The sequence below is a fragment of the Meles meles genome, chromosome 12 (assembly GCF_922984935.1).
Source record: "Meles meles chromosome 12, mMelMel3.1 paternal haplotype, whole genome shotgun sequence".
Classification (NCBI taxonomy): Eukaryota; Metazoa; Chordata; class Mammalia; order Carnivora; family Mustelidae; genus Meles; species Meles meles.
The window spans coordinates 68327719-68351946 of NC_060077.1; the positions used below are offsets into that span (position 1 = coordinate 68327719).

Consider the following 24228-nt stretch of genomic DNA (forward strand, 5'->3'; position numbering starts at 1 on the left):
AGGGAGGAGAAGAAAAGAAGGGAGGGGAGAGGGAGGGAAGGAGGAAGGAAAGGCCGGCCCCGTAAGAACAGCAGTTTTTCCAAAGGGACCAGAGGCCATGGAAAGGACCCTTCATCTTCCTCGTGTACTTCTCTGTTTCCTGTCCTGGAAAATCATCCGAGTGGTTCCCCTGTTAGTTTTCCACATGACTAAACCCCACGGGCCTCATTGAATCATAACCAGGCTGCCTGACCACGTCTCCCTAGTTCCTCCCATGCCCGGAGCCCGGTAGGGGTGCAGACCTGGGCACACCGCCCATCCCTCCCCTGCCTTCTCCCACAGCCTCACCAGAGAGGCCTCTCCCTGGTGGCTGAGCTGAGCGTGGGGCTGGCCTGGGGTCTTCAGATGCTTACAACATGGACCGGTCCATCGGACTCCTGGTCTGCCTGGTGGGCATCCTCCCAATGGGTGAGTCTGCCACTATTCTCTCTGGCTCACGCTCAGAACAAAATAGATGCTCACAAAACCGCAGGAACGGTCTTCTCTCCTCGCACCTGGGGCAGCTGGGTTCACCCAGAGCCTCCAGGCCTGCGGAGGGGGAGAGCTGCACACTCCAGGAAGCGGAGGCTATGGAAGTCAGAAGTTCAAGCCCGGGTTTTGCCTTCGCTTTCCAGTGACCTGGGGCAATCCTCTGATTTCTCGGGGCTTTTGTGGCCCCACCTGTAGGTGAGGATCCAGGGAGATGACGGGCAGGCTCGGGAGAGGACAGTCCAGGCTCTGAGGGACTTCGGGGGTTGTGGTCCTCCAAGTGCTGTATGTCTCGATGGGCACAGCCCAGAGTGGGGGGGAGGAGGCACGCAATGGTTTGGGGTAAGGGTGGGGGTGATTTCCCACAGGGCACGGGGCAAGTGAGAGAGGGCACCCTGAGCACCCAGTGGGAACCCCAAGAGCTGAATGGGATTCCGTAGCGGGCTTAAGTGACAATGTCATTGGTCACTCAGCTCAGTGACTTGATGTCCCCGGGAACAGTGTTTTGGTTGGGGACCAACTGCCTGAGAATTTGCGTGGCAAGAGGGCCATTCACCTAAGTGCAGTTCCTTTGGCTCTTCGCCAGACCTGCAGAAGGAGAGTATCAGGCGGCAGGGCACGGGAGTCTGCATGTTCAACCGTCTTCTCCGGTCACTTTTTTTTAAAAAGATGTATTTATTTATTTATTTTGGGAGGAGGGGGACAGAGAAACTCCAGCAGACTCTGCGCCGAGCGCACTCAGTCTCACAACCCTGAGATCAGATCTGAGCCAAAAGCCAAAGTGGGACACATAACCAACTGTGCCACCGAGTCCCCGTCTCTCGGGTCATTCTGAGGCATGAGGTAGTTGGGGGCAACCAGGATAAATGACAGAGACCATCCTCTGAGCTCCAGCCCCTCCCGTGACTGGGCCCCTGGACTCGGCATCAGTGCCCCCACCAGCGAGGCCACGGGCCGTCACGTGCGGCGCAGTGACTTCACTGGCATCATGGTGCTCTGAGTTAGTCCATGTTCCTCGTCTGGGGTCCTGTCTCCACGACTGGATGATCAACTCCCACCCTTTAGCTCCTTCTCCCTCCTCTGGAGCATTCAACACAGGCAGCGTCCAGGTCAGGTCTGGTCTGGATCATTGCAGCCACCGCCTACAGACGGCTCTTAGACGTGCTGGGCACTAATTAGAACGGCGCGTAAGCCTCGGAACCGACTGAGAAAGGAACTACTCTATTTCCTTTTCCCGGATGAGACAACAGAGGCGCAGAGACATCCCACGGGGGGTGTGGGTGGATGTGCGGCTCCAGACCAGGCCCCCACGGGCCCCCACCCCTGGTTGCCGCCTGTCCCACCACACACCCAGTGGTGGGGGCGACGAAGGGGGAGGCTCTCTTTTCCCAGAGTGACATAACTTCGCCGACTTTCTGGGATGATTGAGGTTTGGGTCCCACTCAGACAATGGGGGCTGGAGGAGGGGACCCCGCCCGGACCCGGGGCTGGTAAGAGAGCGGTTCAGACGTGAGTGTCAATGTCACATACACCTTTGAATCCGGCTTTGCTGTTTACTAGCTGTGTGGCCCTGGGCAGGTGGTCTAACTCCTCGAAGCATCAGTAAAGTGGGGACGCTGGCGCCTGGTCGGGTGTTGTGAAGGACGATTAGATCGTGGATAAAAGCCTGCCAGCCCGGTCCTGGGGCTGAGTGATTGTGCCATAAATGACAGGGAAATCTTGCTGAAGTCACATACCCTGGAGAGAGGCGAGGTGGGGGTGGGAGGTGGTTTGGGTTGATTTCCTTCCTCCAGTTGAGGGTCAGCTGCTATGAATCAGTTAAAGACGAAAAGACTTAGAGGAAGCCTGAGCGGTCACGTGTCCAAGAACAAAACCCAAACCACACAAGCGCTCCCACTGTGGGTCAGATTTACCCAGGGAGGCTGAGGCTTCTGAGGGAGGAGATTACTTTTTCTCATACTCACGGCTACCCCGAAAGGTCCAGGATCTAGCTGAGGGGATCCCGCTTTCTGAAACCCCTCCTGGAGACGTTCGCCTGTGAGCTGCTCCATGGGACAGCAGGCCTAGACAGGAAGCCGGAGGACCAGCCTGGCATTGGCTGCAATGCGGGAACCCTGGGGCTTCCTGAGCTGGTTCCCGAAGTCCCAGTCTCCTCCCCAAACACATCTCTGAGCAGAGGACCAGGGCAGGACCTTGGCAAAAGTGAAGTGGGAGGAATTCGTCCAGGAACCCCCCTTCTACCTCCTGTGCCTTTCTCCTTCATACCGACGCCACCCACCCCCCAGCACCCAGTGCCCTGGGGCAGCCCCAAATCTCCCAGGGGCTCATGCACACTCTCCCTTGTCTTCCCTCTCTGGCTCCCCACACGTCTGCCCCTGGAAAGCTGGAGATGCCAGGGAACAGGCAGGTGGGAAGAACAATGGTCTGGGAGCTCTGACCGCTTGGGTGACCTTGGACAAGGCTGAGCTGGTCCACAGCCCTCCGAGAAGCAGGTAGAGGGGTCAGAGTAGCGGTCATCCTCAAGGACTTGTGTCAGCCTTGACAAGCAGCTCGTTCACTCTCCACCACAGCTCTACAAGCGAGGACCCTTGTCCCTACTTTAATGAGGCCCATGGGAGTCAGGTGAGTTTTCTGGGGTGTCACAGCCTGGACTGAACTGCTGGAGTCTCCGGGGGGCAAGGCCTACCTTTTCTACCACCTGAGTGCCGTGGTGGTGAGCCCGGAGCACAGCCCGGCTCAGAGGAATTTACTAGCTTGGAACCACTGCCGAAAAACAAACCAAAAGGCAAGACAAATCACAGCAGTTGCCCTAGCTCATGGGGGTGCAGGGAAGCGCTGGGGTGGGGTGTTCAGGGAAAGGCTGGGGAGAAGATGGCCTGCTGTCATGGGTCCCGAAGGAAATGAATGGGGGAGTTTCATGAGCCAGGATGCTGCTTCTGCTCCTGATGGCTCCTGCGGCCAGCAGCAGGGGCTGAGAAGTCCTAGCTGGGGCAGAGGAGGATGGGCGGGGAGCAGGGCCCTGAGAAGGCTGAGGGGAGCACGGACAGAGACCAGCTAAGTGGGCACTTTGGAGAGAGCGCCCCGTGGTCGACACGCCCTAGACCACAGTCAGCTGTGACTGCCCCTGTGATCTAAGATGCCAACATGAGCTACAAAAGGTGGGATGTCAAGGTACCACGTCTTCAGCCCTGCTGCATCACCTCGAGATGCATGCCCAGAGCACCTCCTTATCACTGCTCGGTGCCCCCACCCCGCTCCCTTGCAGCCACACTCCCTCTGCAGGGCTGGCGGGAGCAGGGGGCTAAAGTCATCGAGCATTTGCTGGGCAAGCTACATGTGGCTTCACTCAACCCTCAAGTCCGTGAGGAAGGTGTTAGGTGCCCCATTTGGCAGCGGAGGAGCCCAACCCCTGGGATATTAAGTAACCTACCCAAAGATCCCCCAGTAAGTAAGCGAAGGAGCCTAGAACAGTGCCAGGCTCAGACCGGGTGCTCATAAAAGTCAGGGAAAGAATGAGCACACGTGAGATTGTCCCCCAGGTCCAGCTGTGCCAAAGCTGGAAGGCAGGGCCACCATGGAGTGGCGGTGTACTGGATAGCGAGAAGAGTCTGGGTCTCCTGTTGACCCTGGAGGTTTAACGGTCCCGAGGCAGGGAGATCAGAGACTCTACAACCAGTGGCCAAGGTTTCAGTCCAAGAGTATCCCCACCGTTGTGCTAAATATGGGCAAGAGCTGCTGGAGGGAGGGACACATGTCACAAGGTGCTGGGAGCTTGGGTTCCTGCAAAGCACTTGCATTTGCTCCCCTGGGCTATCCCTGCTGGGACCGCCCACCCTCACCCTATGCTCAAAGTCTCCATGTAAGGGGGAGTCCAGGCGCTGGCCTCTTGAAACACCATCCAGCAGGTAAACAGGAAACACAAATCCCCCCCCCCCCATCCCCTGACAGGAGCCAAGATCTTACGACCGGCTCAAAGGGCCTCTGTGTGCCCGCTCAGCTCCTACAGCAGAAGCCTCCAGGGAGAGGGAGGGGTTGGGGGCAAGGGCTACCATTTGTATCACACTTCAGGATGTTTCCAAACTGGGCTGTCACGCCAGGGCAATACAGCACAGGGACAAAGTAGGAACAGGAACCACAAACAGGGAAGCCTTGGCTCTGCTTCTGGTTGGTCAGACGAACTTGCAACAGTCACGTTGCCTCTCTGAGCTTCTGTCCTCCCTTCTCCAAAAGGAGCTACTGCCAGTCCCTCATGGGCTGTCGTGCACATGAAATGATATGAGGACTGTCTCCCAGTGAGCACCCAAAGCACTGTGTACTCTGGCCCCATTATCTGGGCATGCCCTGTCCCCCCGATGCTGACATCCTTGCCTCTGTGGTCTTGCCCACCTGCCGCCTTCGCTTAGAGCGCCTTCAGTCTACGCCAAGGTTTGGCAAATCCCACTTCTTTCTCGAGGCTCCGCCGAAAGAATGCCTCCTCTCTCCCTCCAAGCATTCCCTGCCTGATATTTGCACACCTCTTCCCCCAGCCCCCACCACCCTCCCCTGCCAGCCTGGTCACCCTCCCTTCTGCCCTATGACAGCAATTCAACAGCGATTACTATGTGGCAAGTGCCTGGTGAGACAGTAACAACACAAATACGACCACAGATCCGCCCTCCAGAGCTTCTGGGTGCCTGGGCAGGACACACAGTTGACTAGTCCATGCCCACATGGAGAAAGTACGTCTGTCAGCCCTGGGGCACAGGGGAAGGATGCCAGACCCAGGCTGGGGGTTGGGGGAACGCCTCCCTCTGGAGGACGACTCAGCAGAGGCCCGGGGTTGGCTGGGAGGAAGGTGGTGAGTGAAATAGGCCAGGAATCTTGTTCAGACAAAGGAAACATTGTCGGTGTCCCTCATTAGTGGACCTGGCAGGCTGCAGTGTAATTATGTTCACAGATCTGTCTCCCTTTCTGAGTGGTGAGCTCCGGCAGGCTGATAAGCCATCCGATTGATCTTTGTAACCCTGGCTTCTATCCAAGTGCCTGGCTTAGAGTGGGACCGTGTCTGATATGTGTTTGCTCATCGATGAGTGCACAATAGCAAAACCTACCTGGGGGGATCGGCACCTGGCTCCAGGACGCCTGCAAGATGCAGGAGATCAGAGGAGCCTGAGGTTACAGAGGGTGGGAAGTGTAGGGAAACCGAGGCACAGGCTGAGCCTCAAGATGGGGGAAACACTTTCTGCACCTGGGAGTGCTGAGTAAACCAGGAAAAGCTTCAGAAAGTGTTTCTCAAATTTGAAACCAGGCCCTTTGATTATTAACAACAGAACAAACAAGCTCTTAACTGGAGATAAATGTCACGTCCTCCACTTCGGGTCAAAAGCATAATTCACTTGTCCTGCAGAAACCAGAGCTGGCTTACAAGCACATTGTGTGAAAATAGAACTTGTGGTTTTTATCTGATGGCAAGCTTGGCCTAAGCCCAAAGTGCGGTTTTATATGAGGCAGAGCTCACACAACCCAATTCGTACCCCCACGCTGCTAGTGCAGCACACACCTGCGGCACACATCCGCAGCACACACCCGCAGCACACACCCGTGGCACACACCTGCGGCACACACCTGCGCACACACCTGGAGGCCCCAGCTCAGGCAGCTATGCTGCAGAGAGAGCACGAAGCAGGAAGGGAGAAAGGGGAGAGGCAGGGGAGGGCCTGGGACTTCCACCAGAGAAGGGAAGGCTTAATGGGTCCATGTTAGCCAAGACGGGTCCCAGAAGGGCCCTCACCGCGCGGGAATGTGCGTTCTCCCAAGAACAACGTGGTCATGTGAGTAGTGATAGATGTTGATTCTATATGGGAGGATTGTGATCACCTGTAGATAACTCATCGACGGACTAGGCTTCTTGGAGGATGGGTGGTCACTGGCTGCGGGCTGAGGAGATTCCTACCCAAGGCACGACGTACACCCAATAAGTAAGGAGCACTGGACGTGGAGTCAGAAAAGCTGGGTTTCTCCCATCTTCTGTGTGACTCTGGGCCTCCGTTTTCTGATCTATAACAATATCCCCCTGCCTTTCTCCCCCAGGGTGACTTGGGGGTCCTGTGACAGGAAGTATATAAAAGAACCGTGTGGATTACAAAGCTCTCGGGAAATATAAAAGCAGCTGTATTATTCCCTCTCAAGATCCCTTTTGAGAACTGCATTCGGGGTTCGAGCTGGGCTAGACCTACCAGCCTGTCCTCCCTCCTCAGGGAAACACCATTCCCACCTAGCCTGGTCCTCCGAGGCCCAGCCCCAACATCCCCCCTCACCCACCCGCTCACCCCCTCCCCAAAGCAGCACATGCATGCTATGACAGGGACAGGGGCTCTCCAGCCATCTTGGAGCTGGAGGCAGAGCACAGCTTCCAGAACTGAGCTCCACCGTACTTCAGAGGCTCACAGCACGGGGGGTGAGGAAACTAAGCCCGGAGCAAGAGCACAGCACGAAGATCTACCGCTCGTGGGCTCTCAGCTCCCTGTCGGGCTTTGGGAAGCCCTCTGGGTTGACCTGGATTCTAAAGGGACCTCATCCACCAGCTAAACACATTAAGTTCGGAGCCTACCATCCCTCGCTGAGGCCTCTTTCTCTTCTGTTAACGGGGAGCGCTGGGCTCCTTGGATGAGGCCCAAGCTTCCCTGTCTTTAGTGCCCTAGACTGCTGGCTGTGGAGTCAGGCAGTCTGGTTGGAAAGCTGGCTGTGCCTCCTCTTGGCTGTGTGACCTTACGTACTTACTCAACTTCTCTGTGCCTCAGTCTCTTACATGTAACTCAAGGATAACTGTGCTTCCATCTAGGAGCGTTTGTGAGAACCAAAAGAGATACTACAGGAAACTTGCTCAACACAGAGGTGCATAGTAAGTGTTTTTATTTTCACCATGGCGGAGGAGGGGGTGCTTGGGGCTGTGTGGTAACCACGGATCCTGGGGCTTGTCTGCCGCAGGGCAGGGGTTGGGAAAGAGTATGGGGTCAATGGGCCTGTAGGTGGGACCTCCCGGAATGAAGCAAATACTCACAGAGAAGGGCGGAGAGGGGCCAGGCACCTCGAGAGTCATGGGAGTCAAGATCCTGGGGGGTGCCTCTTGAGTCACACGGTGGGTTTCTGGGCCTCCAGAGGGGAGATGCTTCCTGAAATCCTGGGGTTTCCAGCCCCCCCCCCGGGGTGCTCCCTGAGTCCTGCGGGTTCCAGGCTCCCCAGCGAGGACTTCCCCCAGAGTCCCCTGACACTCCTGGCCGCCCGCAGGTGTGCCGGCGCAGCGCTGGTCCATGCAGGTGCCGGCCGAGGTGAGCGCGGCGGCGGGCGAGGCGGCCGTGCTGCCCTGCACCTTCACGCACCCGCACCGCCACTACGACGGGCCGCTCACGGCTATCTGGCGCGCGGGCGAGGCCTACGCGGGCCCGCAGGTGTTCCGGTGCGAGGCGGCGCGGGGCAGCGAGCTCTGCCAGACGGCGCTGAGCCTGCACGGCCGCTTCCGGCTGCTGGGCAACCCGCGCCGCAACGACCTGTCGCTGCGTGTCGAGCACCTCGCCCTGGCGGACGATGGCCGCTACTTCTGCCGCGTGGAGTTCGCCGGCGACGTCCACGACCGCTACGAGAGCCGCCACGGCATCCGGCTCCGCGTGACCGGTGAGCGCTGCGCCCTTCCCACCCGCCTCTGGCCCGCCTTCCCGCCGTGTCCCCGGGGCTTCAGGGCGCCCGCACAGCTTCTGCCACGGCATGGAGAGAGGGGCGACGCACAGCACCTTTCTGCAGGGCAGGGGGCCGCACACCTGGAGATGGATGCGGGCCGCCCAGGAACTTGTTAGAAGTGCAGAATGTTGGCCCCGAGAAGAACTGAGCGGTGCCGGGGGAATGGGCATCCAGATGAAGTTCGTAGGGAGTGAACGGCCCCAGTAGCTCTCAGTCTAGGGGTAGGGACACGAGTTGAACAGTAATGGCAAGGGCCACCGTGGGATGTGTGCTCTGTGCACTGAAGGGCACTCACAGCCCGCCAGAGAGATGCCCAGGGAGCCGCCAAGTGCACAGTACTTTGCTAGACCCTAAAAAAAGTGGGAACCAGGGTCCCTGGTCCCTAGAGCAGTGGTTCTCCACTCTGGCTGCACACTGGAATGAACTGGGGAACTTTTTAAAATCCCAGCCTTTCCTGTGGTGAGGATCCCGTTATGGGTTCCACTCTGCCGAGAACTTTCCATGCGCCCTTGGGCTGGCTGGGCCTCCTCTCCAAGTGCATGTCAGTTTCTTCCCAGGGCCTGCGCTGCCCTGCCATAGACCGAAACATTCAACTCTAGATCTTGGTGAGGTTGTCTGGGAGCGGGAAGTGCCCCTGAAAGCCTACCAGCAGACAGTCCCCAGCCCTGAGCTACAGCCACAGTAACGACCACTGAGTGAGCATTTGCTATGAGCCAGGCCCGAATCCAAGCACCTCACATGTATTAAGTTGCCAAATCTTCTCGACTCCATAAGGTAAGTGATCCCCATTTTACGCATGAAGAAACTGAGGCATGGAGCTTCCTAATAACTTGCCGAAGGCCACATCTCTATGGGGACCTTGGCACCGTGGCGCTAGAGCGCCTACTCCCTCCTCTCTGCGCCACCCGCCCCAAATCTCTTGGTGACCGAAAGGAACTGAGAGGGGTCCCCCTTTGCCCTTGCCCTTCCCCGCCGCTTCTCTGACCACAGTTCTCTTTCTCCCCCGCCCCCCCCTCCACCCCGTCGCCGCCCGAAGCCGCCCCGCGGATCGTCAACCTGTCGGTGCTGCCTGGCCCGACGCACGCCTTCCGCGCTCTCTGCACCGCGGAAGGGGAGCCGCTGCCGGCCCTGGACTGGTCCGGCCCGGCCCTGGGCAATGGCTCCGCCGCCGTGCCGGGCCCAGGCCAGGGTCACGGCCACCAGGTGACCGCCGAGCTGTCCGCGCTGGCCCACGACGGCCGCTACACGTGTACGGCCTCCAACAGCCTGGGCCGCGCAGAGGCCAGCGTCTACCTGTTCCGATTCCACGGCGCTTCCGCGGCCCCGGCCCTCGCCCTTCCGCTCTGCGCGCTAGGCCTCAAGGCGCTGCTGCTGCTCGGCGTTCTGGCCGCTCGCGCTGCAGCCCGCCGCCGCCTAGGTGAGCGCACCCGGGGCGGGGTGGGGGCGAGGGGTGGGCAGGTGCTCTCCGCCCAGGTAAGACCGCCTGGCGACCACCCGGCAGGACTCAGCCCCAACACACTTTGTGCCCCCCCCCCCCAACTTCCCCCCCCACGCCCCGTGCCTCATCTCTCCCAACATAGAGCTCAGGAGGGGGAAACGAGCAGGAGCCCATTTTACACTAAGGAAGCTGAGGTCAGAGGAGTGAAGGAACTTGCCTCTAGCCTAGAGACGCAGAGATAGAGACCCAAAAACCTCAGCTGCCGCTCTTCCCCGCACCCCCCTAAATGACTCCTCCCTGGTCCTTCCACATAGACCTTCCCAAATAGCAGCATTCCCTTCTGTTACAGTAAGCACCCTGAGGACCTACTGTGTGCTGTGTAGGTGCTCAGAAGGCAGAGATGAATAAGCCCGGCCCTTGAATGGGATGCTGGGGAGTAAGAGAGCAATTGCAGTCTGCGGGGAGCAGGGCTGTCCTGGAGCCCAAGTGCCACAGAGGCCCAGGGCACGGCACGCCTCACTCTGGTGGGACATCCCGCTAGGCCAGGAGGGAAGGCCTTACAAGTACGGGGCGGCTGGATCAGGAACGGGGGCAGGGAGCTGATGGTGTTGGTAGCCCAGGGTTCGGCAGGTGCGGGAGTGTGCGTGTGTGACAGCAGGGTGTCCTCGGGACCCGCCGCTCACCTCACGTGGCTCTCGCAGAGCTGGATGGGAAACGGGCTCATGCTCTCCGCAGGGGCTTCCCAGAGCCTCTCAGACCTTCCAGGTCAGCAGCACCCGCCTCACACTCTCCTGGGACGAAATCCAAAATTAGTCACAGCTGCCCCGGCTGTGGCCTTTGCTGTGGCTTCGCCGTCTTGTCTTTTCTTGCCAGTTTTTCAGACCCACCAAGCGTTCTGGGCACCGCGGTCCTCAGAAAGGCGGGTTTTTCTGCTGGGCTGCTCCTCCCTCAGGGATTCTCATCGTTAACTCCTGGTCGTCTCTAAGGACACTTTGTACCCGGCTACCTAGTGTTTGTCGCTTGTCCCTTTGGACCACTTTCCGTGGTGGGGTGTAGCGGACAGCAGGGCCTGTGGCCTGCGGCTACCATGGAGATTCATGCCTCTTCTCTCTCTCTCTGTCCCTCACACAGAGCACCCAGTCGCCCCGGACACCCCACGGTGAGTACCCTGCCTTCACCCACCCCGGGCTAAGGCCCCACTGGCCCAGGCATGCAGGGTTCTTGGGGCTCGTGGCATGAGGAGAAAGACCAGGCAGAGGGTCGGTGCTGGGGTCTGGGGCTCCATCAGGGTTCTGACCTCCCCGCAGCCTCCTGAAGCCCTGCTCTTCGGTCTCCCAAGTCCTTTTGGGCCAGACCAGGCCACGGGGACCTGCTCTTCCCACCCACCCCTCCCCCAGCATTTACAGTCTGGGCCTCACACTGGCGTGTAAGGTGCTGAAGGGTCATTTTTCCATCTTACGTCCGCACCTAGATGTGCTTCCTCGAGGCTGTGTTTCCTCTTGTTTCCCAGTGTTCTAGAACAGGCAGACTCACAAAAAAGCCTGTTTGGGGTACTCATTCTCCCCAGAGCCAAAGTCTTCGCAAACAAAATGCCGTTAGACATTCAGAGGGTTTAAGCTAGGACGTGCTGGCCCTGCTGTCCAGGCTCCCCTTCTCTCTCCGTGTCCTTTCAAGTGAAGGTCTGCGTGGAAGAAAGACTCCAGTTCACTGACCCCGGGCAGGGTGCCTGGGGGACAGGGACGTGGGGAGGCAGAACAGGGCTTATTGGACAAGCCCAGGCTTTCCCATAATTGTCCCTGTCCATGCCCTGAAGGCTTGACCAGTCACACTACTGGCCCAGGCCCCTCTCTCTAGCTGCCTGTTCAGCCGTCCCCCGCGTTCTTGAGAACCCGTGCGATGTCCCTCTGCGTTGCTAACTCACGAGCTCATTGAGACACCTAAATCAGAGAGCTGAGGGCTCAAGCATTTACGGAGAACCTGCCGTGTACCAGACACTGAGTTGGGTGCTAACGGTACAGCGAAACCCCCCAACTTCAGGAAGCTCACATTTTAATGTGGAGAATTTAGTAAACACATAAACAAGGTCCTTGTCGATTCTAAAGTACAAGCTGTGAAGAAAATGGACAGGGCCACACAGCAGAGCCCCAGGGAGGGAGGCCGATGCTGGGTGGGTCACAGGCTCAGGGGCGACCTGGGAAGGGGCCGATGGGAAGTCACTGAATGGTGATGGGAAGCACCTGGGGGACCCCATCAGAAAAAGAGTGGGGGCCCGGAGAGTTTCCAGGAGGCTGCTGACCAAGGCGAGAGGCTGGGGGCAGACGGAAGGCAGGGCTGAGCAGGGGCCAGGGTGGGCAGCACGAAAGAGGGAGGTAGCCAGGGAGCCCTGGTTTGGTGCCGCTGACTGAGATGACGACAACAGGGAGGAGGGGACGCAAGCCCTCACAGGTCCGTCTGAGACGGGTGCTAAGACCTCCCGGGGGAGGAGTCGGGGAGCAGCTGGAACTCAGGAGGCCACGCCTGGCGAGATGAGTGTGGAGGGCACCAGGTGCAAAGACGGCTGTTGATGCCACCGATGAGATTCCCCTCCAGAAGACAGTGCCTCTGGGCTCCAGGAGGCCGTCCTCCACATGGAGGCCTCCCCGCTGCTCCGCAGATGCCGCCGCTGCCCTCTCTCCAACCTTAGTCAGTCCCCACGCTCTGTTGGGTCTAGGCCGGGCTCCCATTTCAACTCTCCTTCCTGCCCATTGCTGGGACATGGTTTGGGTAGTTGGAGTATCTCCACTTGTGCACTGGGGGTCAACCCACTTTTTCCGTCCACAGGCCCCAGGCTCAGGAGTCCAACTATGAGAATTTGAGCCAGATGAGACCTCGGAACCTGCCAGCAGCCATGTGTGTACCATGAGGAGCCCCTTGGCCGCTGGCATCCACTCATACCCCTTGAGGAGCAGAGGCCAAAGCTGGGTTTGGCTGCAACGGGCCTTCCTGGCTCCCAGCCACGTGGGAAGCCCACGACTGGGTGACCTCCCACAAAGGGTGTCAAGACCCTGCTCACAGAGGCTCAGTGGTCTCTTACAAGGATGTCTGTCCCAGAGCCCCTGTGATATTTATGACAGTGGGACCAGCATTTTGAGTGTGTGTGTGAGCTCCAGCATGAAACTCACAAACTCTCACCTTTTTCTATATAGAACATCCTAGTAAGACAGGCCAGACACTGGTCAGAGGGTCTCCCAGGCTTGGACTCGCTGTGTGGACCAGGGTACTTTTTCCACCTCTGGGGGTCTCAGTTCAACTATTCGTGAGCATGGACAATAGTATCCTTCCCTCCTGGCTGCTCAGCCTGTCAAAATCAGAGGATATAACAGAGGGAAGGTACTTTGGGAAGTACAGAGCCATGTACGGATGGGAGGGGGTCACGGGCTCCTCCTTGCAGGCACCCTCGGGACGTGCGGAGAGTTCTTGGACAAGTGGGGCCCCACACCAGCCTGGCTGAGAATGAGGATTCCAGAGAGCCAAGCTGGAGCCGGGGCTTCTGAGGCTGGGGCTGTGTAAACCTGTGGTCCCGGGAACGTCCACTCAGCCGTAAGGAGAAGCCTCGTACCCCTGCCTCCCAGGGTCTCCTCTGTGACTGCCCCCCACACTGCCCACCTCTTACCCCATCGGCCGCTCTGCACTGCCCTGAGCTGGGACCCCTGCGGAAAGGAAGTGAAACACCCATCCTCTCCCTGTATCTGGGATCCACCGTCCTTGAGGACGAAATACTGAGAGGCTGGAGGGGCTGGTCTGGGCTGGATGACCCCACAGCTGCGGCAGCTGCCATGGTGACCTCTCCCTGTGAGCCATAGCCCCCCGCATGGGTGAGGTCCAAAAGCACCAGCGATTTCCCTGCATCTGCCCAAGGCCTCTCAGACTGACTTTGCGGGGTGCTCTGCATTTTAGCTCCCGAGGTCCTTGGGGTCTGGGGATGGGAGAGAAGGTGTGCTTGAAACCTGGGCAAGCTGGCAAGACCAAAGGGCCATGGGGTTAGGGGACTGAAGAGGCGATGGGGACAAACTTTCTTTCCCTCGAAGCTTTTCCCAAAGCTAGGCTGGAAACCCAGAGCAGGGAAGGGCCCCGGCCGATGCTCTCTGGGGAGGTGGCCTGAAGTTCAGGGATCTTGACAAGGTAACAAGCAGGGCGGTAGGTGATGGGGCACCGTTGCTCACCAGAGCCATGGCCAGGGCCACCAGGTGTCACTAGCTCCGAGTTAACACGGGACCCATCTGGGAGTCTGTCTGGCATTTGCACCTCCTCATACAAGGATACTGTAGGCATCTCCATGGAGGGTCCCATGTCACCAGAGAAGCAGCGAGGGACACGGGGTGGTGCGTCTTGAAATATCTGCGTAGACTTCAAGACCTATTTTGCAGCCAAGAAGACCATGGCAGAGTTATTTGTTAGGGATCTGTTTGGTGCTAGGAAGCAGGCCAGGCATTTGGACAGGAATGAATAAGGCGTGTGTCTCAGTCCATCTGGGCTCGGTTGTGCGGTGCTCACCAGCAAACCCCCAGTCACCGTGGCTGAGAACAGTCGGGGTTTACTGTCAGCGAAGTGAGGCCCTTCATGACTATGCACAGCTCCTTGCGCTTACTCCGGGCCCCAGGTCCCCCAGGATCCACCGTCTCTTGTTGTGGCTTGTTGGGTTGGAGATAAAAAGAAAGCACTAGACGGTCTCCCACTTGAGAGCAGGACTCATTGGCCAGAACTAGCCACGTGCCCCACTCACCCTCAAGGGGCTGGGCAGTGAGACCCGACACTGTACCAGGAATCAGGAAACAGAAACAGGGGGAACAGTCCTGAGGGCTCCACAGTAAGACTCCCCAGGATTTCTCACGGTAGCGAGGGACAGACCAGCAGGTGGAAAATCATGTAAGGGCAACAGTATGCTGAAGGCGCTATGGGAGCATGCAGAAGGATGACTGACCCAGTCCTGGGAAGGTTTCCTGGAGGAGAGGACATGGAGATGGTACTACAAGGGGGAGGATGTAAATTGGAAGGTAAGAACAAAGATGATTCCAAGCAGAAAGGACAGTCTGAGCAAAGGCCAGGTGGTCGGACATGGCATGGTATTGATGCAGCTGAAAGTTGCTGGAACACGAGAGCAGAGGCCAGGCAGCAGGAGCTAGGGCTGCAGCAAGGGGAGCCTCCCACAGGGTGGCCAGCGCTGCCCCCGACAGGGCCGAGAAGCAGATGGCAGCTGGGGCGCCCACGCGGCCCAGCGCGGTGCTGACTCCCTGCATGGCCCAGCGGGATGCCTGCACCCGCCCCAGATGTACCACACTCTTGGACTGGGGTTTCCACCTTGATACCCTGGGCTTCCCGAGCAGTGTTTCTGCCATGGTTTCTGGGGGTTCATGAGCACCTGGGGAGCTTGCTCACGTCCCTGTTCTAAGTCCCCCCTGGGCCTCCTAAAAGTGGGCTCTGTGGGTGGGCGCTCGAATTTTAAACAAATGCCCGCATGATTTGGCCCCACCTTTGTATTACAATCATTTTCGAACTTGCACGTGTGAGCACACACACAGCTGAAAAGATGATTGTCCAGATACCCACCACCTACATCCAACAGTTCCATCATTTTGCCATATTAGCTAATGTGCACACGCGTGTGTGTGCATGTGCACGTGTTAGGCTGAACCGTTCAAGAGTAAACCATTCGACACACCACAGTACTTCAACCACGTCAGCGGCATCTCCGGAGAACGGGAACGCGCTCCTCCGTAACTCCAATGCCATTATTACACTGGAGAAAATTCACAATAACTAAATACTGCCTTACAGGCCACATTCGTATTTATCCAGTTCTCAAAATGTCTCTTTTAGCTTGTTGTCAGGGTCCAGTGGACTCCGAGGGATTCTCAGCAAGCTAGAGTCTGAGACTCCCTCTGGCAGGGCCCGCCTGGCTGACAAGGGAGGGAGCTAACTGGCCACTGTTCCTTCCTGTGCCGTGTGCAGTGTGAAGGAGGGCTTCCAGAAACCGCAGAAGCAGCATTCCTCTGATGGAGGGCTTTCACACACGGTGACAGGCCGTGGGACTCCCTCTGGCACTCCCTCTACCAATTTGCTCACCGGGCACAGGCGGCCTCCTGCTTGGGCTCCAGAGAAAGCAGCTGCTCTGGAGCCAGAAGGGGAGGTTGGTGAGGGGGCTGCACTTGGCCATCACCAGAGCGCTGGGAGCCTGGAGCTGCCACTGGGAGGTCTCCCTGGAGAAGAGCCACCATCCGTCCTCCCCAACCAGACCATCTATGAGCACAGGGACTCCACGAGTGGCAAGCAAGGACCAGAGCCACATGCAACGGGCGCAGTCAGCACATGGTCCCCAGCCCAGAAGTCACAGAGAGGAGCCCCAGGAGACCTGGCATTTTCAAGTCCCCAGTGAGGCCCAGGGCACACAGCCGGAGCCTTCCGCTCCTCCGTACAGTGCTCTGGGAATGGGCGTCCATCTGTCCCAGGAGGGCCTCCGACAGCCGGAAGACTGCCCTCCACTGCCTCTCACCAAATGCCCCCAGAGATGGTCAGCGGGAGGAAGAGATGCCCGTGGCCTGGGCGACCCAGGTCCACCAACCGCCCAACACGCTTTCCCTGCCCTTGAGGAGCTAACCTAACTTTTACATCGAGATGCGTCTCCGTGAGAACCCCGTGTCTGTGAGAGAATCGCACTGGAGGGGACAGAAGTGACACACGGCAGGGCTGCGTTTTCACATACAGCCAGCCCCCTTGCTGGCCTCGACTGGAAAGCTGGGCTCAGCGCTCACAGGGCCTTCAGGCCAGAGCGACCTTAAGAGACTCAGAGTCAGGGATGCCAGGCTTTGTCCCACCTCCAGCCCTGGCCACTTGGGTCAGTGACACCAGTACCCCAACAACCGCCCCTCGCATGTCCTGAGTGCCTCCACCTCTGCGACCTCAGGGAGTTCTCACTCTAAACCCAGGGAACAAGAAAGGCTGCAATTATCCTCATGTACAATGAAGGGGAAATCTCTAGGAGGGAAGTGGCCGGGTCCCAGCTCCTTCCACGTCCATGTCTGCCTCCTCTTTCCCAGGACTTCCTCCTCTCCTGAGCCCCTTCCTCTGTGTCCTGTTTTATGAACTTAAGGGAGAAAAACATGATCCATCAATATAAGGATATAGAATTCCTTGGGATTGGAACTCTCTGGGTTTCCCTAGATTTGGGCCCCCAGACCTGTCTTCCATAGTCATCCCCAAGTCCTGTGTGCAAGTGACCTCAAAGGGTCCCCAGAGCTGAAGACCGCCCACTCACCTTTGTACCTCCACCAGAGGTGGAAGAGGAGGAAGAGGAGGAGGAGGGCTTTGGGGGGAGGATAAGAGTGGGAAGGAGGGGGAAGGGAGAGGGAAGGCAGGCAGAGGGGACTTAAGAAAGGTTGATTGAGAAGGACAAGGCAGGGAGGAGGTCAGCCTGGGAAGGCTGAGAGAGTCCAGGGTAAATCTGGTCTAAGCCACGTTTAGGCGATATTAACACACCGTGTCCAGGTGAGAGGCCATGTTGGTCCCTCTGACCCAGACCAGGGAATGCAGGGCCGTTTCCTGAAAGGGTTTGGCTAACAAAGGAAGACCAAGAGGGAAGAGGGCTATCTTCAGAAGAGGAGTTTTCAGAGGAAGATCTTGGCTCCTTCATCCTTAGACGAAAACCTTTAACTCTGAGCTGCCCCGTGGTGCCAGGGGCCACCTCCGATGGCGCTTCTGTGGGCATGTCCCAGCAAGAAAGCCCAGTCACCTAGAGACAGGTAACCCGACTCCTGTGCTACAAGGAGATGGCACAGCGGGCCTCTGATCCCTTCCAATCTCTTAATCCTGTGATTCTGTCTAGAAAAGGAAACCAAACCCAGACAAGGGTCGAAGGGGCCGTTTAGGGAAATCCCAAATTGCTGTTAATCCCCAAAGCACAAACCCTCCCACCACACTTTGGCCCATTTGAGACTTGTCTTACAAATGTTCATGAAAACGAACAATAAGAAAGAGCTCAGGTTCCGCGGCCCTTCCCTGGCAGCTCAGCCCAGCTCAGCCTTCCGAGGTGCCCTGAACCCGCAACTCTGGCGTGGAGCCTTCCGGCAGCTTCTGGTCCCTCCTCCTCAGGTCACAACCACATCACAGACTCTCAGGGCTCTCCTGAACCCTCTGGGATCACCAGGGGGCCTCCTGTGATGCTAGTCCTTAAACCCCCAACGTTAGATTCTCTTTGAAACTAGAGGCCATGTATGCGGTGTGGCAACTTGTCACAATCTATCATTCTACCCATTACCAGCTTTCTAAGTTACCTTTTCCTTAGTGTGATTTCTGGATGAAAAGACCTGCCAACCAACTTGCGGAAAAACGATACATGTCCACCACATGTAAATTAAATTTGAATCTGGTTTATTTGCAGAATTTTACTTAAACCAATTCTCATTTCTCTGTCTCTCATCATTATATAAAAACTTATCCTTTGTACAAGCATGGAAAATGCTGAACAATGAGTAAGAAGTGAATATTGCACATTTAATGACCAGGAAGGAGGGGTTTTTAAAGGCCACACTAGACATGTGGGAAAGAAAGGGTAAAATACAATTAGGAAGTACTTGTTGCCCCATAAGTGATTTTAAGCCATTGAAAGAAAAATAAATGGTAACCTTCAGTGCTCAGACACATTACATCTGTACATTAAAAAATAAAAGTTACAATAAACAACATTCATTCCTTAAGTGATCTCATTACCCCAAAACAGGGTCAGTAGTTTAATTTTATTTTTCAAGTTACTCTCATCAGAAATCAGGAACCTGTCCGGACTGCAGGAAGCTTCGACCACAGCTTCTACAGGACATTTGGTGACTCTGCAAGGATCACCACGGACTAGAACAAGTCAGTTATGAGCACCTGGCTGTAAGCCAAGAATTTTATCCAGCTCAACCCAGATTCAAAGGTAAGATCAGTCTGAGGATACTTTAAAAAACAAGAAAAAAAGCAACATGTTTGTTTCCAACATCATACTCTGCATTTTGTTTAATAAGACGAAGTTCACTGGGCAGAAAAAAATTCAGCTACTACCTCAAAATAAGCCATAAACTTGGTCCAAAATAAAGAGCAGTTTTGAAGGATGTGTGCAAAGCCTTGGTAGAAGCCTATCATGCAGACAGGCGAGACCAGTCTTTGGAAGGAAATGATGTTAAACCAGTCTGGCGTGTGAATTCGCCACGAACTGAATGTGCCAACCATGGGGCTGCTGAGAAGTGATGCCATCCACGGCCCCTGGGGAGCGGACTGGGCTGCTGGGTCCTCGCTGCTGTAACTGACCCCCAGGGCAGGGGCCGGGCAGAGGGCACGAACGGAAGCAAGCACACTCCCCAGACCCTGCAGGTGCACACTGCCTCCGGTTTGTGCCCTTGGAGCCTCCTGTGTCTCGAGTCCTGGCCCTGCTACTCACGGACACGGCCCTTTTGGAGTACCATGGGCTAACTTGGGCACTGTTTCCAAAGAGTAGCCCCGTTAGACGTTGGGGGTTAGAGGGCCAACGGAAGGCACTGAGTAGCCTGAAGACTAAGAGGTGGACGGGTGGGGTCAGAGGTGTGATGAGGTCTGGAAATGCTGGAAGATTTGTCTGAAGAATAGGGAAGCAGCCCCGGCCTGGCTTGCTTCAGCCCAACCGTTACCAGTGTTATCAGGCCAGTTTTGGCACAACATCAAGCAGAACTAGAGATAGCTGCCCACTGGCCACCTGGGCTTGCCTACGAGGGGCGGGACTACTGGCCGGGGTGCAGGAGAGAGAGGGCAGAGGAGAGGCAGGAGGGGGGTCAGGCGGGGAGGCTGGAGAAGTGCTGGGGATCCCTGCTGAATGAGAAGTGGGACCAGATGAGCTTTAATGTCCCTTTGTCCTAATGTGACTTTAAAAGTCACGATTCTACAGCATTTGCTTCCTGCTCCCAGAGAAATCATTAACCTTAGTATGAGAATTCCAGTAGAAACCTGTGTATCACCTTCACTCAAAAGGAAGAAAGGGCATGACCACACTGCTTCGGACAGTGTGGACACGCTGACTTCAGGAACCGACCGGGAAGAATGGGGTTGGCACCTGGTTCAGGTGAGGTTAGGCTACTCCGGGGGTTTGCCTCAGAGCTGAGTGACTCCGGCAACCCCAGGAAGCAGATGTGACTGAGCCCCAAATAGATGATGTTCTCTGCGTGCCCAGGAGCTGGGGAACATGCTGGGCAGGTCCCAGCTCCTCCGTCAGGCTGAGCAGACACAGCAGCACAACCTCCTGTCAGCGTCTGCACCTCCCGGCTTCCCGCCGTGCTCCCTTATCACGGCTAGGCGCGGGAGCCAGGAGTGGGGAGACCGAAGGTACCTCTCTGACCATCCTCCGCGTGCTGCAGAGCGCGGGGAGACAGGGGGCAGCAGCAGGGCAGGTGCCTGTCATCAGCCAGGAAGCTGCCAGACGTCCCTGTCTGAAGCAGGTGGCGCCGGGGCAGGTGCTGGTGGCCTGGGTCCGGCAGGATCCCAACAGCCACGCACAGCACGGGGAACCATCTCCGAAACTGGCCCTGCCCACTCGGGAGGCTGACTACTTTGGGCAGCAAAGGTGCGTTAGCCCCGAAAGCCAAGCGCGAGGCTGATCTATTCTGCCCCAGGAGGCCACGGCAGCGTTGCCACCTTCTGACCTATCTGTCTTCAAAGCACTTTCTCGGCCAGAGCCGCTCCAAGGAGGCTCCTTGGCGAGCCGAGCTCCCACTGCTGCTAAGCCTGTACAAGTCAGGGAGGAGGCACTTTCCCAGACCATCTCTGATGATCAAGTTCCAGCGTCAGATGAAACAGGACATCAGGCATAAAAGTGCATCAACTGTAACTGAAGTACTTGGCAAGACAGTGTGAGGTCCCTAAAATTCATATTCTTGCCAGCTACAACCAGAGATTGATTTTATTTTTTGTAATTTTTACAGCCCAACCACATTATAAATATTACAAACCTTCAAAAATTAATAGGTTAATCATAATTTTCTTTAAAATGTACATACTGTCACTCAAAATTTTCACATTCTAGGGTATCAATCATTACAGCTTCCTCAGAGAAAAGAGCACAAAAAGCCCCTCCTGTCAAAATCTCTGTTGCCAAATCGGCCACGGAACTGCTCTGAGCCTCTAACACTTTCTGACACAGCACGGGGAAGTTGCCTGATGTTGGAAATGGAGACACGCAAAAGTCCGGCTAGCTCTGATACATGCCCCTCTGAGACAGCCAGCCTGTGACCTACACACATGGGGACTGTCTCTATCTGTGAGGCAGAAGTGCTCTGTCGGACTGGAGAAGTCTGAAATGAGGAACAGCTCCTGCGCACTCCCACATGCTGGGGGAAACACGCTAAGGACATCTGAAAAGAGATTATCACTCCGTCAGCCTAGATCCCTACCCCCTGCTCAGAGCTCTTAGTTTAGGTATTTTTAGGTAAATGACCTTGGGTTATAAGTAACCCATGAACAGAAGATCTATTATGCAAGCTGAACAAACAAAATCAATTCTGAGCCAAGAGAATTAGGAAGACAAAAGTCAAACTGTTCATTCCAGGGGGGAAATGACGAACGCAAGAAGCTGGCGACAGAGTAAGGCCACGCTACAGACAGGCGCTGGTAATGAGTGAACTGGTACCAACAACAGAAGGCACAGGCTACGGGAAAAGCCAAGTTTCCACAGACAAGTGCTTCGCAGGTGTGTGAACTTCATCTGAGTTTAAATGTGGATGAAGAAACACGCAGGGACCAGAGCGTCAAGTTCTGACTCCGTCCCTCTCTCTAGAGAGCAAGGCCTTCCGATTTCAAGCCCGGTGTCTAACAAGAGTTGCGAACTCTGATGTCTACAGGGACAGAGAAGTGACATGAAAGAGGGAATGGGCTGGGGTAGGCTCCACAGGGATTACGTCTACAGTGAGCACACTCTCTCCCTCATGGAGTCACACAAAACATGCAGCCAGCGTGCCACCTCAGTTGGCGGGGACGTCTCCTTCCCCATGAGGACCATGGCTGGATGGAAACAGACTTGCCACCATCTCTACTGTCCACTACAATCAGGATCAAGTGGCCCCATTTCAGATAATGACTCACTTTCATTCAGTGTTCTCTCCATTCTGAGGGAAGTCCTACTTGTAAGCTGGTGTATATCCCCCCATGGGAGAAATGCAGAAATTTTCAAAGCTTCTTTTACCCCGAAGGAGCAAAAATGGGATTCAAAAGTGAGGGTTCTACATGATTCCCAAAGTGGGGAGATCTGGCACAGCAGTCTTGAGATTTAAATAAAACAGGGAAGATAGAAATGGAGACACAAGAGCCCCGTGCGGGCTCCTGGGAGGTGACTGGGGATCCAGCCGCCGAGAGTGGTTCTGTGCCCAAGTGGGACTCAGGAGGTTTCTCCTGTTGGGTGAACATCAACACTAAAAGGGCCCCAGGAGGTTTCAAGAATGAAGAACACACACACACACACACACACACACGTGCGCATGCACAACAGAAGTTATCTAGTGCCTCCCGACTTGCATCTCAGTCAACTAACTCATTGGCCAAACTGAGCTCTGCAGTGAGACTGAGCGAAGTTACTTGTGCAACAGCCAAGTTAAATGTAAACATAAACAGCAACAGCGTTTCTTGAGATACTCGGTGTTACTATCGTATGTTGTCCAAGTAATGCACTTCCGGATAGAGACCGTTAACGAGAAGAGACAGGAAGCTTTTCCCATCTTGGAGGCAATGGCCAGGATGCTTTATAAACTGCACAGCCTGTGAGATCTGATCCTGGTAGTCAACATACTGCTTGCTTGATGGCAAGGACTCAAGCGCAGTCAGAGCCTAAAAGACACAAGAGGGTTAACCACACAGATGCATGTTAACGCGACTCCCACAGGGGCAGCACACGTGCCATTACCTGGTACAACTGTGAGCCCCCAGAAGGCCTACAGAACTAGGAGCAGAAGTCCCAGAGGCAGGCACCGACTAACCACGGTGGAAGGAAGCCAGCAATTCAAGTACGTCTGGCTTCGGCAGCCTTCCACCACATCCAGCCCTCCCTCCTCCTGGCCTGGGGTGTTTCCCAACCCTTCCCCACAGAGAGCCCCTGCATGCGGCAAGCAGGCTGGCTACTGCCTTGTCCTCCTTCACGCCGTTGCAAGCAAAGCCCTCCCCACCAGACCACCTGCTGCCTCTCCTCCTTCCCAGAGTCCGAACCAGAAATCCCAGGGGCCAATGGCTTGTGCGATGTTTGATTTGCCGTTGGGTTTGCTCTTAGGTTGTAAAATCATGTCATATTAAACGAACTGTATGAAATTCAAAAGAAACGAGCGTCTAAGTGCTGCTGGATAAACAATAAGGTGGTTCTATCGGTCAATAAAGCACAGATGAAGTTCCTCTGGCTCTGCCTGCCAAACAATGCAGGTGCCCCCATGCCCCTCTTTACATTCTTTAATTCCATAATTTTAAAATTTCTTTCCTTCAAAGTGGGAGAAGAGAAAAACCCTGTATTTGGAGAAAACAAAATCGGAACAATATACAAGTTCCTCTATACCCAGGATGCCGACTGTGGCCATAAAGATGCCCCATGCCCTCCCTCAGCTATGGGGACTGCTGTGCCAGAGAACAGAGATTAAATGGTGGAATTTGCTTGGCTCAGTAAACAAGGAGGGAGATTTTGAGGATAGTAAATGAACGGCAGCTTAGAAATAAATGGCCAGGGGGTTGAACACAGAAGTCACAGAGTGGAAAATAAACTGGAGAGATTTAGGTACCAGCCGAACTGCTGTGTGAAGAGAGTTCAACCTAAGAACAGGGATCAATGGGGACAGGCGGTGGTCGTCGCTCTAATGGCATGCCCGCAGACAGGCAAGGCTCGGGGCCCCGCTAGCCACAGGAGAGCATCAGCAGCTCAAATACCCTGGAAACGCGTCATGCTGACTTCATAACCGGCCCTCAGGAGATCACCTGCCCACCTGTGGCGGTTCAGCCTGGCTCACCGACAGCTTTAGGGACTCAGATAGCAGTGGGTCAGTCCAGGTAGTGTATAGACCTATTATCATATAGACCGAGAAGCCTGTGAAGCCCCGGCTGACTGGTCGGCTGGACGCCTGCTCTCAGGAGTTAAGACATCACCTGGCACCTGGCTAGCTCGGACACTGCAAGGCCGCAGATGAGAAGCTGGGGGTCCAGGCACTTACTGTGCCCCCAGAGGCCTGCAGAGCGCCAAGGGGGTGAGACAGAGCCACTGAGTGAGCCCTGGCCCAGCACTCACAAGTTAGCGAGCCCGCCCCTCTCCGCTCCCCTTCCCTATCACACAACCAGGAGAGAAACCGTCCCTATTGTCCGGCTGGTTACAAGGTTACCAGATTACAAGGTTCTAGCAGTGAGCGAACACTTACACCAGGGCCTGCCATGCAGTGAGGCACTCTTGAATGCAAGCCATCGTTTTATCTGAGACACCTCTGTATGCATTCTGCCAGCCCGTTTCAGGTCAAAACAGTTACGGGAATGGGACCACTGCCTTGGGGCCTTTGGTGGTTTTAGAATAAATTATCATC

At 56.1% G+C, this 24228-nt stretch overlaps 2 protein-coding genes across 2 annotated transcripts in view; one reads left to right on the forward strand and one right to left on the reverse strand.

Moving 5' to 3' along the window:
* The first annotated feature begins 395 nt into the window (after nt 1–395).
* Nucleotides 396–15439, forward strand: SIGLEC15 (sialic acid binding Ig like lectin 15). The gene is made up of 6 exons (XM_046024362.1): nt 396–447; nt 7328–7387; nt 7774–8157; nt 9257–9637; nt 10790–10817; nt 12479–15439. The coding sequence occupies exons 1-6, from the start codon at nt 396–398 to the stop codon at nt 12558–12560; spliced, it is 987 nt and encodes a 328-aa protein (XP_045880318.1). The 3' UTR covers nt 12561–15439.
* Nucleotides 15440–18044: 2605 nt separating this feature from the next.
* The window catches only part of EPG5 (ectopic P-granules autophagy protein 5 homolog), a 104378-nt gene continuing 98194 nt past the window's right edge, over nt 18045–24228 (reverse strand). Inside the window, 1 exon segment of the mRNA XM_046024639.1 lies at nt 18045–22510. Within this exon segment, the coding sequence (XP_045880595.1) occupies nt 22328–22510 (183 nt within the window). The 3' untranslated portion in view covers nt 18045–22327.

Coding starts and splice junctions, on each gene's coding strand:
- SIGLEC15 (XM_046024362.1), top strand. CDS start 396: ATGGACCGGTCCATCGGACTCCTGGTCTGCCTGGTGGGCATCCTCCCA. Junction 448..7,327: donor GGTGGGCATCCTCCCAATGG/GTGAGTCTGCCA, acceptor GCTTCCATCTAG/GAGCGTTTGTGAGAACCAAA. Junction 10,818..12,478: donor GTCGCCCCGGACACCCCACG/GTGAGTACCCTG, acceptor TTCCGTCCACAG/GCCCCAGGCTCAGGAGTCCA.